Genomic DNA, 16,045 nt, shown 5'->3' with positions numbered 1-16,045 from the left:
ATACGGTATATAAACAGAGAGCACCCCCAACTCCCTTCTACCACTGATGATGTTATCTAGTTTGATAATGAAATGTCTGCAAAGAAAACAACCAAGCCCAGACAGCACCAAGGACCCCACAGTTCAACCCTGACCAATAAATAATCTTTTTATTGATAGATTTGGCTGCATGTAACCATTTTAATTCCTTTTTTAGAATCTACTTTATGAAAGTCAGTTCAGCTAACGAATTGTGATAATATATGATAAATGGTTTTTTCCCCTCTTTTTATTAAGGGAGTAACTATTCCCAGTCAGAGGCGCTATGTATATTATTATAGCTACCTGTTAAAGAATCATCTGGATTACAGACCAGTAGCACTGCTGTTTCATAAAATGATGTTTGAAACAATTCCAATGTTCAGTGGCGGCACTTGCAGTAAGTAACATTTTAAGCAGTTATATAATTATATGCAATGTTTGTATATTGCTTACTAAAATTGAAATATGTATAAAGTACTATAAAATAATTCCACCTTCTCAAGTAGAATATTAAAAAGTCACTAGTTTGATTTAAATAACCTTCCACATTCTTGGAATATGTATTTCTTAGACTTTTCATCCCTCATTTTTTTTCCAGCTCAGCTTTTTTCCTTTACCCTCTTTCCCCTTCACCTAATTCATTTTGAGTGACCATGACAATATAGATAACATCTCCTTACTTTGATTTTTCCATATTTTCCAGTACATGAGATTCCATAGTTCAATTTGATTCTTCTGTAACTTTTGCCCTAGCATTTTGGTTTGCCCTGCAAAATATCCTACGCAATTGAATCAGGGTGTATCATGAATGTGATCCCAACATCCTAGTAATATATCATAAGGTTGTCTAAAAGAATATTTGGAATTCAGCCAGCCTGTCTTGGGTTGTTCACTGCGGATGCACAGCAGCACTAGTGATAGAAATTTTTAATGCTTCTCCTGGTTGAATGTACTCATCTTAGTATGGCAAGATAACTCTGTCTACAGTCCTTATTTATTTAAATATAGTGTAGTATAATAATACAATACAAGACATGATATGACATAACATAACATAACATGTAATATTTATATAAAAGTTGCTTCTTAAGCCACAGGCTTTCCTAAATGCTTTATAGATTTCACTTAATTATAGCTTGCCCTTGATTTTAGTGTATCTACTGGAACAGATAATTCATGTAATAAACTTTTTTAAAACAAAAATCAATTGTTAAATTGCTTTGTACAGGTAGTCCTCGACTCACAACAGTTTATTTAGTGACCGTTCAAAGTTGCAACAGCACTGAAAAAAGTGACTTATGTCCATTTTTCACACTTACGATCGTTATAGTACTATGGTCACATGAATCAAAAATCTGATGTTTGGCAACTGACTCATATTTATGACCGTTGCAGTGTCCTGGGTCATGTGCTTTTGTGACCACCTGACAAGCAGAGTCAATGGTGGCTCAGCAGACTGATAGCATTGTGATTAACACAGCTGTCTGCAATTACTGTAAGTTCGAATCTCACCAGGCTCAAGGTTGACTCAGCCTTCCATCCTTTCTAAGGTAGGTAAATTGAGGACCCAGTTTGTGGGGGCAATAAGCTGACTTTGTATAAATATACAAAAGGATGAAGGCTATTGCTGAGCACATTGTAAGCCGCCCTGAGTCTCCGGAGAAGGGCGGCATATAAATCAAATTTAAAAAAAAAAAAATGGGGAAGCCAGATTCACTTAACAACCGTGTTACTAACTTAACTACTGCAGTGATTCGTTTAACAACTGTGGCACAAAAACATCGTAAAATGGGACAAAACTCACTTAACAAATGTCTCACTTAGCAGTAGAAATTTTGGGCTCAATGGTGGTTGTAAGTCGAGGACTACCTGTACTTTTTTCCTGAGTAAATTTCATTTAGTTAAACTAAACTAACTTTCAAATGGACTTACTGGTACATGTGATTTAGTTTTACTTCTTAAATTGCCAATCAAGTTTCATGGGTGAAAACCTCCGATACTTTCTATCAGATGAGGTCATTAAAATGATACTTCTCACAATTATATGCCCTGATCACAAGCCTTTGATGTTATAAGATGGTATAAATGACTAGGAGCTACAGTCAATTTACAAGCGATAACTATAAGACAACTATAAAATATGATAAAACGGTTGCTTATCTGCAGTTCTAAAATTATATTAAATCTGTCATTGAGTGTTGCTTTTCTGTCATTGGTTTGACGTACTCTGATACAGCAGATTATTCTTTATATTGGTAGTTCTCAAAATATGACATTTCTTTATTGAAGAAACGTGGCTTTCTGTGGGCGTGAGGAGGTTAAAGCCAGAGAAAGGCTTTGAGACGCTTGAAGCTGCTGCCTTAACATGCAAAGTCTGGTTTCCCCAAAGCCTAGAAAGAGCCAGGAAGGCCTTGACAGCCAGCTGATTGGACCAGAAAGCTCTGCAAAGCTTCGGAATGGGTCCTTTTTTGTCCCAGAAAGGCAGGGACATCTTGGCAGGAGGCAGGGCAACGGCAGAACACACCCAGTATTTTCCTTTCTCATTGTTTTGTTTTGTTTTTGCTGGCAAAACAGTCAGCTGTGTGGCAGGCTCGCATGTGCACTCCCCCACCCCTGAGCTCCACTTAATGACTCGTACTTGAAGAGCAGGTATATTTGGTTGTTATATGAAGCAGTTCATTTAATGTTTGCTATGACTTCCAACCCTAATGGGCAGGCTGCATTATAGCTGTAAGACTGCCTGTATATTATCTTCCTATAGAAGGTAAACCTCACAACAACTTTCGTTTTGTGCTGAGCTGATTTGGAAGCAACAGGAGCAGTTTGGAGTTTTCTCAGGTTATTAAAATAGGGTTGGTATAACTATAGCATAATGTAAGCAATACTAGACAGTCTTGTCCAAAGTCTTTTAAAAAAAAAATTTTTTTTTTTTTGCTTTGTTTACTGTTACAATTCTTTTAGAACTAAGATGGTTCTGTAACCTCATTGTTTAAAACTGTTTTATTGCACAGATCCTCACTTTGTGGTCTACCAGCTCAAGGTAAAGATATTCACCTCTTCTTCAGGACCTACAAAACGTGAAGACAAATACATGTACTTTGAATTCCCTCAGCCGTTGCCAGTCTGTGGTGATATCAAGGTGGAATTCTTCCATAAGCAAAACAAGATGTTGAAAAAGGTTTGTTTTTTAAAAAACTTGATACGTGTTTGGTTTTTAATTCTAAGTGCTAAATTTATTCACCTTCTCTTCGTTTATTTCAGGCATTTCCCTTGAATTTCAACAAATCTGAGAGGTTCATGCTTTTACTATCAATGCTGCTGAGTTTAGGTGAAAAACAAAAGCATATGTGCAATATTTATCCACTTTCTATTGTTTTAAATGTTTTGGAAAGCCACTCAAGAAGGACTCTTTCTGTTTTATATTTCATGAAATTTCCATTTTACAACTTTTAATTTGCAGCATGTGACGTTTTCCAACATTCTTTTAGAATAAACAACTGCTGCAACATTTTAGCTTATTTACAAAATCTAAAAGGATTGCCGTTTTATAATTAGATGAATTTGGGAGAAAATACTCTTAGCTTTTGTTCATAAGTCTCATTTATGCATAAAGAGGTCAGTAGAATGGGACTTATTTGAAGTGAAGCAAGAGATAGCAGCCAGTCCTCACCAGAATAAGCTTATTTTTCTTTTTCAGACTGATTCTGAGGGGGAAATGGCAGAGCTCAAGAAAATTGGTTGACTTTAGTAATCAGTAATCCGGTTGCATGACAGAGTCTACAGATAGTAGTAGAAAAGAACTTTGGGGATTTCAAATAGATTTCTTCCCTGTGGGTTCATATGCTCCTCAAAGCTTTCAGAGATTTCAGCAGGAGGATTGGCAGAATTGCCTTCTGCTTGTGCAAGAAAGCTAGATCCCAAACTAAGGAGAAATAGCATGTGAGGTAAATCTTTCTGGCATCTGATCAGACTTTCTATGCAAGTCTTTATCTGACCATTTCTTGTATGTAGAGGGAAACAAAATCAGATATCACAAAGTGAATCTTCAGAAGATTGTGGGCATCTTTTGGGGCATCTTTTGTTCGCTTGCTTGGGATTCCTTCTGGAAAGGATTTTTTAAAAAGTAATTAAAATAATAAGAAATTAGCCCAACTATATCTATATATCCAATTTTTGTTTGCATTGTTGTGATCTAATAAAGAAAGCTGACTACGACTGAAAATAATTCACCAAGCCACTTTGCAATGTGACATCTGAATTGGTCCTCAAAGCAGCTACTTCAAGAGTTGCTGCTTTAGGACTTTTAAATATGTGTCTACACTGCGTTTGCTAGAATTGCTAGTAAAACAGTGACTGCTTTTGCTAACTGTTCCAGTAGAAATGACTGCATTAATATTTATATGTAGCTCCCCTTTCATCTTGGAACATTTTATAGTATCTTTTCATTTTGAACCAGGAAATATAGAAATGCATATAGAGAGAACTATTCTATTTCCTTTCTCTAGCATCTTCTGTTTCATTGCTCTCCTTTGTATTTATTTATTTGCTCTCCCTTCTAATTTGCCAGTCAAATTCTGCCATTGGATTATAATTGGGCTGTTTTGCTGATTTGAATAAGATAATTTTTTTTAAGGTTCAGCTTTATTTTAAATATTTTAACAATTGTAAACTATCCTCATTCACTGGGAGTCAGGTGGCATATAAATTTAATAAATTATTATATATATAACAACATGGAATAACTGCTGCCAGTTCTTTCATTGATGTTGACCTTTGTTCACATTCTTCTCAAGAACCTAGGATGTCATAAGGCAGAATTTATTAAGTTCTGACAAGATTTTTTGGTGTGGCACTCATAAATAAATAATTATAATATATAATAAATCATTATGATTTATCGCGCAGACAGACAGAGGTTTAAATTGGATTTGGCATTTTTATCCACCTATTGAGTCCTTCCCAAAGACCTGGGATTGACGGATGCTGCTGTTTGATGCTGTTGAAGGTGTCGTCTCAGGATATAAGTGGTTGAAAGTAAAGCTGCCTTTTGTAAATGACTGGTGGTGATTTTGTCAATGCCAGTGGTGTTCAAGTGATTGCCTCCAAGGCATCTATTGTTGTTGGTACTATCTGCTTTTTTTGACACAATAATTCTACTTCTGTTTTCAGGTCTTTGTATTTTGTGATTTTCTCCAGTTATTTCTCTTCGGTTCTTTCTCGGGCTACTGCCACATCCACTATCCAGACTTGGATAGTCGTTCTTGTTCTTATCGACAATCTGGGCCATTGTGTGGCAGGTGCTTGTCTGTTTGAACTGTAAAATCCCAGAGCAGTTTAGCTTCTTTATTTTCTATCACTTTGTCAATTTGGGGCTCCAGTTAGTTGTTGCTTGCAAGCAAATGGTATTCTTGCAAATCTTCCAATGTACCTACCATTGATGCTACATTGCCATGCCATTGTTTATAGTCAGTCTGTGTCATCTTCTTGCAGCAGCTAACTAGGTGGGCCCACTGTTTCTTCAGCTTTTTTGCAGAGGTGGCATTTGCTAGCTATAGCTGTCTTCTTAATTCTGGCTTGGTATGCATTTGCTCTTGTGAAGGCAGAATTAACCCCTCTGTCTTTTTCTTCAGCTTTCCTGCTCTGAGCCATTGCCAAGTCCTGTTATTTGTTTGGCCTGCTATTATTATTATTTTTAATCTACTGGCTATCTAATACTTACCCTTGTCATGTCTGTTGTCTATTCTTCATTGGTATTCTTAATTTTTTTAATTATTTGTTCACAACAATGTGAAGTCCCAGCTGTCAGTTCTTTAGCTGGTGTTGGCCTTTATATGGATTTATTACTAATAATGAATAGGTATTTTACACCACATGTCTTTCATTTAATAATATGCACCTTAAATTATTAAATAACTTCATTGACTTGAAAAATAGCAATTAGAGAAAAGTTATTTCAAATCAAGCAAATATGGGAATTGATAAGAAGTAGTGGGAAATTGTAAATATGTTTGCTAACTAGTAATATAAATTATTTGGAGAATGTAGAGTTGAAAAATTGTAAATAGCAAAAACATAAATCTATCAAAGATAATAACATTGAATAATACATAACATAATAGGGCATGCATATTCCTTCCTAATAAACATTAGCATTTGTTATTAATCCCTTCTACACCATACATATATGTCTTCTTAAGTTTTCGCGGGTGTGTGTATACAAAAAATTAAAATCTCTGGTGTTTTCCCACGTCATGTTAAATAAGTTAGTTAAAATGTTTAAAGTTCTGGTTAAAATCCTATCTTAAAATCTTCTAAAAATCCTTACAGAGCACTCTGCAAGGTCCTTTAAAACCTTAGCTAAAATCCTACCAGTACCTTAAAACTTTATCTTTATAGCAACGTTTCGACAGGCTCACAACCCTGTCATCTTCAGGCTCTTATCTAGTTTAGAAGCTGTGGGTGTGTTGCGAGGTCGGAGCTGTCACTTTTCTAAGTTTGCTGCTGCTGACGTATGCTGGTTAGCCTGTAGCTCTGTGTTGTGATTGGAGGACAGCAGTTTTTCTTCCTGCTTCCTCATCCTGGCTGTTTGGCTACGTGTCACAGGCCCAACCTTCTCAGGTTCTCTATTATTATCTGTCTGCTGTAGAGGGGAAAGGATTCTGGTAGGCATCACAACCAACAAGCAACCAGTGGTGTTGTAAGGCCTGCCAGAATTCTTCCTTCTTTGCAGAGGGTGGCTAGCAATAGGGAGAGAGAGAGAGGATCGAGCCAGAAGATAGCCTGAGATCTCGACTAACAATCAAGGGTGCTGTGATGCCTACCAGAATCCTTTCCCCTCTACAGCAGACAGAAGATGGGAAAAGGTGATCATCACATGTCTCTGGGATGTTGTGAACATCATAAATATAAATTGGTTGCCAAGTGTCTGAATTTTGACCATGTGGCCATGAGGATGCTGCAAAAGTCAAAAGTGTGGAAAACATAAGTCACTTTTTTCAATTCCGTTGTCACTTCAAATGGTCACTAACATCTGCAAGTCAACAACCAAATCCAGAGAGCACAAACAAATCCAATATATGTATCTTCCCCTGCCATGTCAGTATTATCTACCATTAGTTCCATAGTTTATAGTTGCTCATGGCATAACTTTCTATCAGAAAAAATTAAGGAAATTAGATGGGAAATTGAGGATTGATTTAACCTCATTGTGTAATAATCAAGGCATCCCAGTATATTCTTGACTGTATAATTAGGTTTAGCATAAATCAAACATTTTCCTTCTTGGAGTTTTGGTAAACTCTCTTTGGTAAGAGAACAATTCATTGTCCAGGTCCGTTTTAAATCAAATTTGGGCGTTTGTCTTGCATAACTTTGCTTAGCTTGCTATGTCTTTGCTTAGTATGTTTCTTGTCACACATGAACACAATTAGTCCCAAGTTAGCAGGACCAGGATATAAAGTTTGTGAATGTATTCATTCTAATTTGTAATTCACCTTTTAATCCAGGGTTGCATTGGGGGGATATTACGATCCTATTTGCACCATGCTGATTCTGAAATGCCAATTACAGAGCAATTTCTCTCTTCTCAGGAAATGCTGTGCATAAGTACTTCAGTTTGGTGTCAATTTGAAGGCACCTTCCATCCAGCCCTAACCAATTTCAAACTGTCAAATCATGAAAGAGGAAAACCTTTTATTCAATAATGACCCAGTTACTGAAGGAACAAAATCAAAATATTCAAGACCAATAGGAGCAGGGTGGATTATAAGCAGAGAGTAACTGTTTGCCAACATGGAAACAGAATGGGAAGCAGATCTCTCTTCATTGTAAAGCTTTGTGGATACATTGTGGTTATGCCTATGTTTGTACTCTTAAACGCAGGACTGTAAATAGGTGGTTATTATGCTATATTATGTTAAAACAAATTCCTTTTTTTACCTTTAGGACAAAATGTTTCATTTCTGGGTCAATACATTCTTCATACCAGGACTGGAAGAAAACTCTGACAAAGTAGAAAATGGAAGTCTTCTTGGAGATCAGGAACTTGATGGCATTTTGAGTACAGAGCGTTCGGATAATGACAAGGAATATTTAATCCTTACACTAACAAAAAATGATTTGGACAAGGCAAATAAGGACAAAGCAAATCGATATTTTTCTCCAAACTTTAGAGTAAGTATTTTCAAAGCAATCAAGTAATGTAACATAAACTGTGTGCAATTTATGTTATACGTTGTGGTCTCTTTGATTCACACAGATGGCTTATGTGCCTGTCCAGAGGCCTGTTCAGAACTTTCTAGAGTTTAAAGAATTATTTTGTGAGAATTCCATCTCTCCACATACCAAGCAGCTAGGTTTAACTTCAACTGAACCCCTTCTTTTAAACTGCTACAGTAATAAGTACACTTGTTATTCAGCTGATATTCTTTTTGCTTCCTGACAGAATTATTTATCCTTTCCTAATTTTTCTCAGTGGACATCTTGAGTTGTGCATCAGCACACTATGCCCGCTGTTTCCCAAGTTCTAATGCTGTGGGAACAGATTTTTCCTTCTTGGATTGGGCATAAACTCTATTTTTCTGTCATGGTGAAGCTTGTGCAGTAGACACTGCCAGGCATTCACTAAACAAGTTTGTCACAATTGTTTTTCTCATTCATGAACTGTGGTCTATTATCAAGTTTTAAGGTTGGCAAATTCTAGAGCTATTCTGCCCTGCATCAAAGAATTATCCAGTGATGGATAATTTCAGACAATTCCTTCCACGCATGGATCCTCTCCAAAAATGTTCTGAACATTCTGGATCAAATTGCAAATATCAAGATGCATTAAAAAAAAAACCCTGAAAAGTTTGAGACGCATACCAAATCTTGTAAGGCATGCCTATATAAGAGGATTTCCTGGTTAAGGTTAGGACATTTCCATGGAAGTTTGATAGTAAATAAGGTCACAAACTCAATGCTACACTATGTTGAAAATGTGTTTTATTTGGTAACAACTCTGCCAGTGACTTTTAAGTTCAGTGTCTGAGTGGACACACTTGCACTGCTGGTAGGGGATGTTATGTATTGACTGGCAATACTGAAGATATCCATCTTCATCCTGGGATCCTGCATTGCATACCTGCAAGCAGAACTATGTTCATTGTGTTTTTAAAATGAATAGTGGCGACAATGAAGCTTAGCTACAAGCTTTACCATGTTCCTTTCTAATTCATGTTTACTCCACAAGAGTCACCAATCTTCTGAGATAGTTCCACTAGCAGAATTCTGCTAGTTGGCCATCTAGGCTGAACTAGATGGAAGCACCATCCTTTCTTTTGTTGCTTTATGTCACCACTCTTCTCCTTTCAAATTGTTTACTACTTACTCATGTATGTGAATCACAGGTCACAGTGGGGAATGGCTGGTTGCTTACCTGTAGCAGCACTTCTTCAAGTGACCTTGATTTCTTCAGGTTCTGTGAAATCAAACATTCTATCTTTCCTCCCTATTTGGTTTTCAGTGTTCTTTCAGATTGGATTTTAGAAACTGGTAGGTGCCAGGTGCATCTAGTTGTAGGCAGTGGTATGAGGGTGGAGGGGGAAATAGTTTTGTAAACTCTGGAAGATGTCAGAATAGACACATCCGTTGACTTTACAAATGATAACTCAAATAAAGGAAAGCAACCCATTCATAACCTTAACTGTCACATGTTTGGGGATAAAAAAAAAGAGTAATGAATTTACCCAATTAATATTTAAAGTTGGATGGTCCCTTAGGATCTACCAGAATGCAATGCAGAGGTATGCAGGTTTTTCATTCTATAAAAGTCAAAGCGGTATAAAATTGAACAAGCAAAGAAATAAAAAGTCCAAGTTAACCTAGATGTTGTAGTTAGTTTCTTGAATTTAAATTTACTATAAAAATGAAGGGCTGCAGATTAATTTACTAGTAGGTGCATTAGATATTCTGCAGTATCTACATTTTTAATAATAAACAATGTCTTTATGTAAATAAATAAATAAATGGGTTTACTTTTAACACTAAAATAGCTGGATTTTTAAATGTTAGTATATCAAATCTTTATTATGGTCAAAGACTAGCATAAAAAGAATGTCAATTAAAAAGCATAGAAAGTACATTAAGGGCTAGGAAATAATAAGGAAAAGCTAAAAATCTAAAACAAAGTTATATATTAAACAGATCTAAAAGGAGAGATGAGATTATTAGATGGTTGTACAGGAGAATAAAGATTACTATATGGCAAACTAAGTCTATCACAATACATAACATTGTGGAATGACAAACTAGATGCTCGTTAAGTTTATGGCACAAGTTATGAGCTGATATATGTTGTAGCAGTATCTGAGAGCAGCAGAGAGGTATAGAATTGTTCTGTCTGCCCTGGGTAGTTATACAAAAACAGCCAAATGAGGCTAATACAAATGCCTCTATAATGCAGGCAGTGGGAGATATCCATGTCTGTTGTTTCTGTGTGGGCAGAGTCACAAATTCATTGTCTCTCTGGGTAGGAGATCTTTCTCTATCAACCTTCAAGGGCAGTTGAGGAGAGGTCATGACATTGTGCGATCAGATAGTCAGGCAATTTGAGGTTAGTTAAGCATGCCATAGGGAAGGCAAAGTAGCTGTTGGATTCACTGGCCATAAAGGCTGGGGACCTAGCTAGATCTAGTTGGTACTTTATGTCTGTTGTTCAATGAAGGCTTCGGCCTAATCATATCCCATGCTGAGTAGATCTGGAAAGAAGCCCAAGGATGAGATTTTAGTTGCCACTGCCCTTTTCCATGTGGACTGAAAATCATCCCTCGTACTTAGCTAGAGCCAATAGTTGAGTGTGGTCGCCCACACTTAATATACAAATATATATTATCTATGCTGGAAAATCCATCCTGCTTATTTTGGCATGACCTAGTCTTAATTGAATTTTGTTCAATAAAGTTTTGGAAAGAAAATGAGCTTTCTTAATTTTAATTTGGAATTCACCAGCACACATTTGTGTCATGAAGGAATGTTATATTGTTCCTTTGTTTGCTGTAAAAAATCCCAGTGAGCCTTCAGGCCCATTGATTCAAATAGTTGTCAGAATCAAGAGGAAGAGGGGAAAAGGTGCATCAGTATTACTGTACACACTTTGTAAGATGTCTCCAGATTTGACTCGACTGGAGCCCAGAACAAGGAAGATGTTTGGGGCTTCAATTGGCCAAATGCAGGTCTGTTCTGGCCAAACGTCTGAGCCACAAAGTGCACAGAAAATAAATGTGCACCTTGAAATTAATGGGAATATTTAAATCAATACGGTCTTTGTCATAATTGATGCTGCTTTCCCAGTTTCCGTTGCTTTTTGTGAAGTATTAGAGTGAACATTTTAGTTTGTACTTAATTAAATATATATTTGTATTGCATCAAAAGTTTCATTTGCTTTTTATGGGCCAGACAGTAGTTCTTTTAAGCACATATATACTAATTTGTTCTCCTGCTTTTTTTCTAGGTGAAGTTATTTTTCACAAAAACAGTAGAAGAGCCATCAAACCCAGAAGCTAGCAGCTCAACTTCAGTAACACCGGATGTTAGTGATAATGAACCTGATCACTATAGATATTCTGACACCACTGACTCTGATCCAGAGAATGAACCTTTTGATGAAGATCAGCATACGCAGATTACTAAAGTCTGATTTTTTTTTTTTTTAATTTGGGAAAAAATACCACAAAGAAGAAAACTTGAATAAACTGAATTATGGACCTTTTGAAATGGCAATAGGACATTGTGTCAGAATTATCTGTTGTAGGAACAGTTCTTTACCTGACCAATCTCATTTTGCCCTATGAAGCCTTTGGCTTGACACTTCTCCCATTGAAAAAAAGAAAAAAAAAAGGTTACGTAGCTATGTTATGTATATACCTTTTGGTGTCAAGAGGACATTGAAATTTCAATTAGGAATACACAAAAAATGGCACTTTCCCATTTGATTCCAGTTTTATAAAAGTGGAGACAGATCTGATGTGTATACGTAGGAATCTTCCTTTTGTGTTCTGTCACCAACTGAAGTTCCTGTAAAGCTCTTTCTAATACACAGGTTCACATCCTGCCCCTTTCTTTGCACTTTTGTGGCAACAGATAAGTCTGCAGTTGGCTCAGAGAAGTTACTGGGTTTTACTACATTCAAATGCATGTACCATGGATAGGAGTGTGGAAGGAGAAGCTGAGAAAGGAATGTTCTGTGCTGGACCCTGGACTGTGTATCATTTCTAGCTTACATGCACCTCTTTCGCATGCTACAGTAATAAATCCTGGACATTTGAGGAATTGCCGCTGTCACTGCTTGTTTGTGCATTTTATTTTATTTTTTTAAGCATAATGGTGCTAGAAAAGGCAGCTGGAGGGGAACAGGAATGAACCTTCAATGGCATCGTAAAAGCTCTATAAATGAAGGGATAAAAAAAATGGTTTTACATGAAACAAACTAGTTTTTCAGCTTGCATACATGTCAGTTAAAGGGGGTGAAGGGGTATGCAGGCTCCACCCCACATCCCTGCACACCTAGCTGCTCTGCAGAATTCCACATACACCTGTAGTCACTAAGATACGTAGGGAGTTGCAAGTGCTGCAAAGAATGTAGTTTACTGTTCAATGTTTGGAAAGCTTGATAAGGCTGGAGTCCTTGAGTTGCAGGTGTCTCCAGGTGAACCCAACACCACCTGCAAATCTTCCTGATGTAGGCATGGGAATGTTATGGGTGATGCTTACCTGTGCACCCTCACCCTTGGGATAATTTGAGTGCATCTGTTTGCATGTTGCAGTCTAATTGCCTGCAGAGGGCTACAATAATAACTTAATCATACCAATGTGATGGTTATCTAGCAGAGATGGGCTTATAAAATTGTTTTGTGTGTTATAATTGCCATTTCCAAGCTTTGGATGATAAATGTCAGAGCAATATTATGTCTAAAAAAAAAACACCAACAAACACCCCACCTCCCCTTTGTCTTTCAAAACATATGGAATTTCCATTTTGATTTTTTTTGTGTGTGTAAAAACCTGCTTGCTTATTGGTTAACATATTCATTATTAATTATCCCACTTGAGTAAACAAATTTGAAACCCATTGTGCCAGTCCATTAGCATTAATAACAAGATTGTAGTGGCAACTAGTCAAGGCAAAACTCAGGCTGAATACTGGACAAAGGAGCAAATGTGCTCCTTCAACATTCATTGGTGAATTTTGTTATCTTTCCTAATCCTGTGTGTAGTTCTGTGCCTATAATTTTATACTGATTTTTAGTAGAGCTTGCATGTAGCTGCACAAAATCATAGCTTTCATCCATTATGTAAACTTTTTTTTTAAAAAAAAAAAACACCGCTAATGTTCAGGCTTCCAAAAAGTTGATCCAGTTCTGCACTACAGAAGATGGAGATTTGATTGGCAAGAGGCAACTTCAGAATTACCTCTGGCTTTTGTCCAGGGAACTGCGTTGAACTTGGCTTTCATTCGACAATTTTGCTGGCGACATTAGCTACCTTAAAAAAAAAAAAAAAAGTCGCGCTTTAAGAATATTTTGGATGTTGACAGTGTTCAATGTCTTGTACAGTTCTGCTATTTGGCAGGGAGCTCCAGATTGGAAATTGTTGAATGGCTTTTTGCACTGTTGTTTTTCCTTTGGAGTGTGAAGGTCTGAGTAAGGGTTTTGGATTTTGAATGTGTCAGTAGTTCTGAGAAGCCTTGCTTATGTTTTTATGGTATAGTCATTGGAAAGGAAAATGTCATTATTTATATATACATATATATATGTATGTATGTATAACACATATATTATGCATACTCTCCTATAGTTAATTTCAGCTACCATCCCATAGAACATGGCAAGAATTCCTCTGACTGAAAGGTTTGAGTCCTAATTCAAACTTTTTATTTATAACAGTAGTCATCATTGGCGTGAAAATGCATTCTCCTTTGGTAATTTCTTGAGTTTCTGGACTGTGTGCTTAAAATTCTCGGATGTACAGTAGCTTACATGTCTAAAATTATTACTTGAAGGCATTTTGACAGGAGCTTACTGTTAGGCCCTGTGCCATCCCTCCTCATCTGTAGTCTAAACTTCCAATAGTTTTGTCACAATCGTTAAAGGGCAGTTGTGTAAATTAGCACCAAGGATTTTTCTTGCTGTGGCACTGAAAGGTCGTTTATATGCAGCACCAATTTCTTTCAGCTTTAAGGGAAGGAAGAAAGGAAAGGAGTAAGTTTTAGGGTGCCAGTGTACAGTTCCATGTTTAAATTCTAGCAACGTGCAATATGTTAACGATGCCTGTGGTTGCCACAAAGTGCCTCGTTTACCTTTTTTTTAAAATAACTGTTCAGATGTGTCATGCATGCAGATGGAAGGGGTGGAACTGCGCACTGAACAGAGGCTTTAATTGCAGTGCTTGAGTAGAGCTGCCTCTTTATTCTGCCAGTTCAAAATTCTCAGTCTGTTTTCATATAGAACACACACATACACACACACACACACACACACACACACACACTTTAAAGAAAAAAAAATCTATTTAAGCAGCCTTATTCTGATTCAGCCTCTTCAGATACTATTGTGCTGTGCAACAGTGGCTCTGTGTGTAATGCTATGCACACAACAAGAAAATGACATGTACAGGTTAATGTCTCATATGAATCAGATGTCCGTTTGTTATTGTGTTAACAGCCCTTTATCTTAGTGTTAAAACTCCACTTAAAACTGATTAAAAGTTTCATTCTTGTCACTGTGTTGGGTGTATTAAGTCACTTTTGTGAGATGGGCGGCCATATAAATTGTTTAAATATATAAATAAAAAATAAAATAAATATATGGAAGTATATTGAATAAAATGCTTACGTTTCTCTAAAGTTATGTGAGTCATAATAAGCACCTTTTAAAAAAAACGCCAAATTTCAAATTCCTTGAATTGGTGGGATTTTGCTATTTTTTTTCACTGGATTTTAAAGATAACACTTCCCTGCAACATTTATAGAGTTTTTCCATTATGAATGTGACTGTTAACTTTTCACGTTTGGGATCCTTCTTGATTTTGAGTGCATTAGTGTGGATATAGCACTATGTTACAGCCTTTGCATTAAGACAAGAACAAGTAACATGATGCCCTCCGTATATATTTTCACCTACAGTGTTCTCACATTTATTGTCTTTGGACTAGCTGGAGCTGATGGGATCTGAAGTCCAAAACCTTTGGGAGAATGTTGCACATATCCCTACATTAAAAGGTTGCGTGTGAAAACATGTTTTAAAAAAGATAGGTATTTTTTTCAATTCAAAGTTAACCATAGTCGCAAGTTTGAAAAATCTGCCTGAGGTCAAGAAAAGCTAAAGAAGATGGATACTAAATAACCCATTACTCTGATTGGGTTGTAAAGTGGCTGTTTTATTTCCCTTCCAAACTAGAGCACTTAAATAATTACAATTTGAATGTATATCAAATGTCTTTATCGTTTTGTTTTCATGATGAGATGTTAGCTTGAATGTATTCGATCTGGATGGGTTTAATCCTGCAGCATTCAAATCTTTTATCACCGCTAGACATAAGCAATTTTAGTGAATAATTTTGTTCCATGCAAGAATCAAATACAATAGAAGCATTTTTAATGTTAATATCTTTGGAAACAGCCCCAAAGTCTTTTACAAGGTTAACATAAATATGCATGGCTTTTCTAGAAGCCAATATAAGAATTTTGTTTAAAACTATAATAATTGTTCAGGTTTATTATATGTTTGGCCATGTTAAATACATGCAAGTTTGAATGTTGAGGTGATCTGGATTTGTTAGCACCATTCTTGAGTGATATACCGAATTCTGCACAAAATGTTCTTTTATGCTGTACTTGTTTCCAAATATTAAATGTCACATCACTGTTCTTCCTTCCCATTTTGGAGCAGCAGCAGTGGAAATGCAAGCACTCCTTAAATCTTACACATTTCAACCAAGACGTACAGGTAATCCTCAACTTACGACCACAGTGGAGCCCAAAATTTCTATT

The 16,045-nt window shown here is 36.5% G+C and overlaps 1 protein-coding gene across 1 annotated transcript in view; it reads left to right on the top strand.

The window, feature by feature from the left end:
• The window catches only part of PTEN (phosphatase and tensin homolog), a 61,734-nt gene extending 49,407 nt beyond the window's left edge, over nucleotides 1-12,327 (top strand). Inside the window, exons 6-9 of the mRNA XM_034425942.3 lie at nucleotides 277-418; nucleotides 3,033-3,199; nucleotides 7,966-8,193; nucleotides 11,510-12,327. Coding sequence (XP_034281833.1) covers nucleotides 277-418; nucleotides 3,033-3,199; nucleotides 7,966-8,193; nucleotides 11,510-11,695 — 723 coding nt within the window. The 3' untranslated portion in view covers nucleotides 11,696-12,327. The remainder of the gene's footprint in view (nucleotides 1-276; nucleotides 419-3,032; nucleotides 3,200-7,965; nucleotides 8,194-11,509) is intronic.
• The last annotated feature ends 3,718 nt before the right edge of the window (nucleotides 12,328-16,045 follow it).

Source organism: Pantherophis guttatus, chromosome 6 (assembly GCF_059756535.1).
Source record: "Pantherophis guttatus breed Tessera chromosome 6, ASM5975653v1, whole genome shotgun sequence".
In the NCBI taxonomy this organism is placed as follows: Eukaryota; Metazoa; Chordata; class Lepidosauria; order Squamata; family Colubridae; genus Pantherophis; species Pantherophis guttatus.
This window is presented reverse-complemented; position numbering and strand designations above follow the sequence as displayed.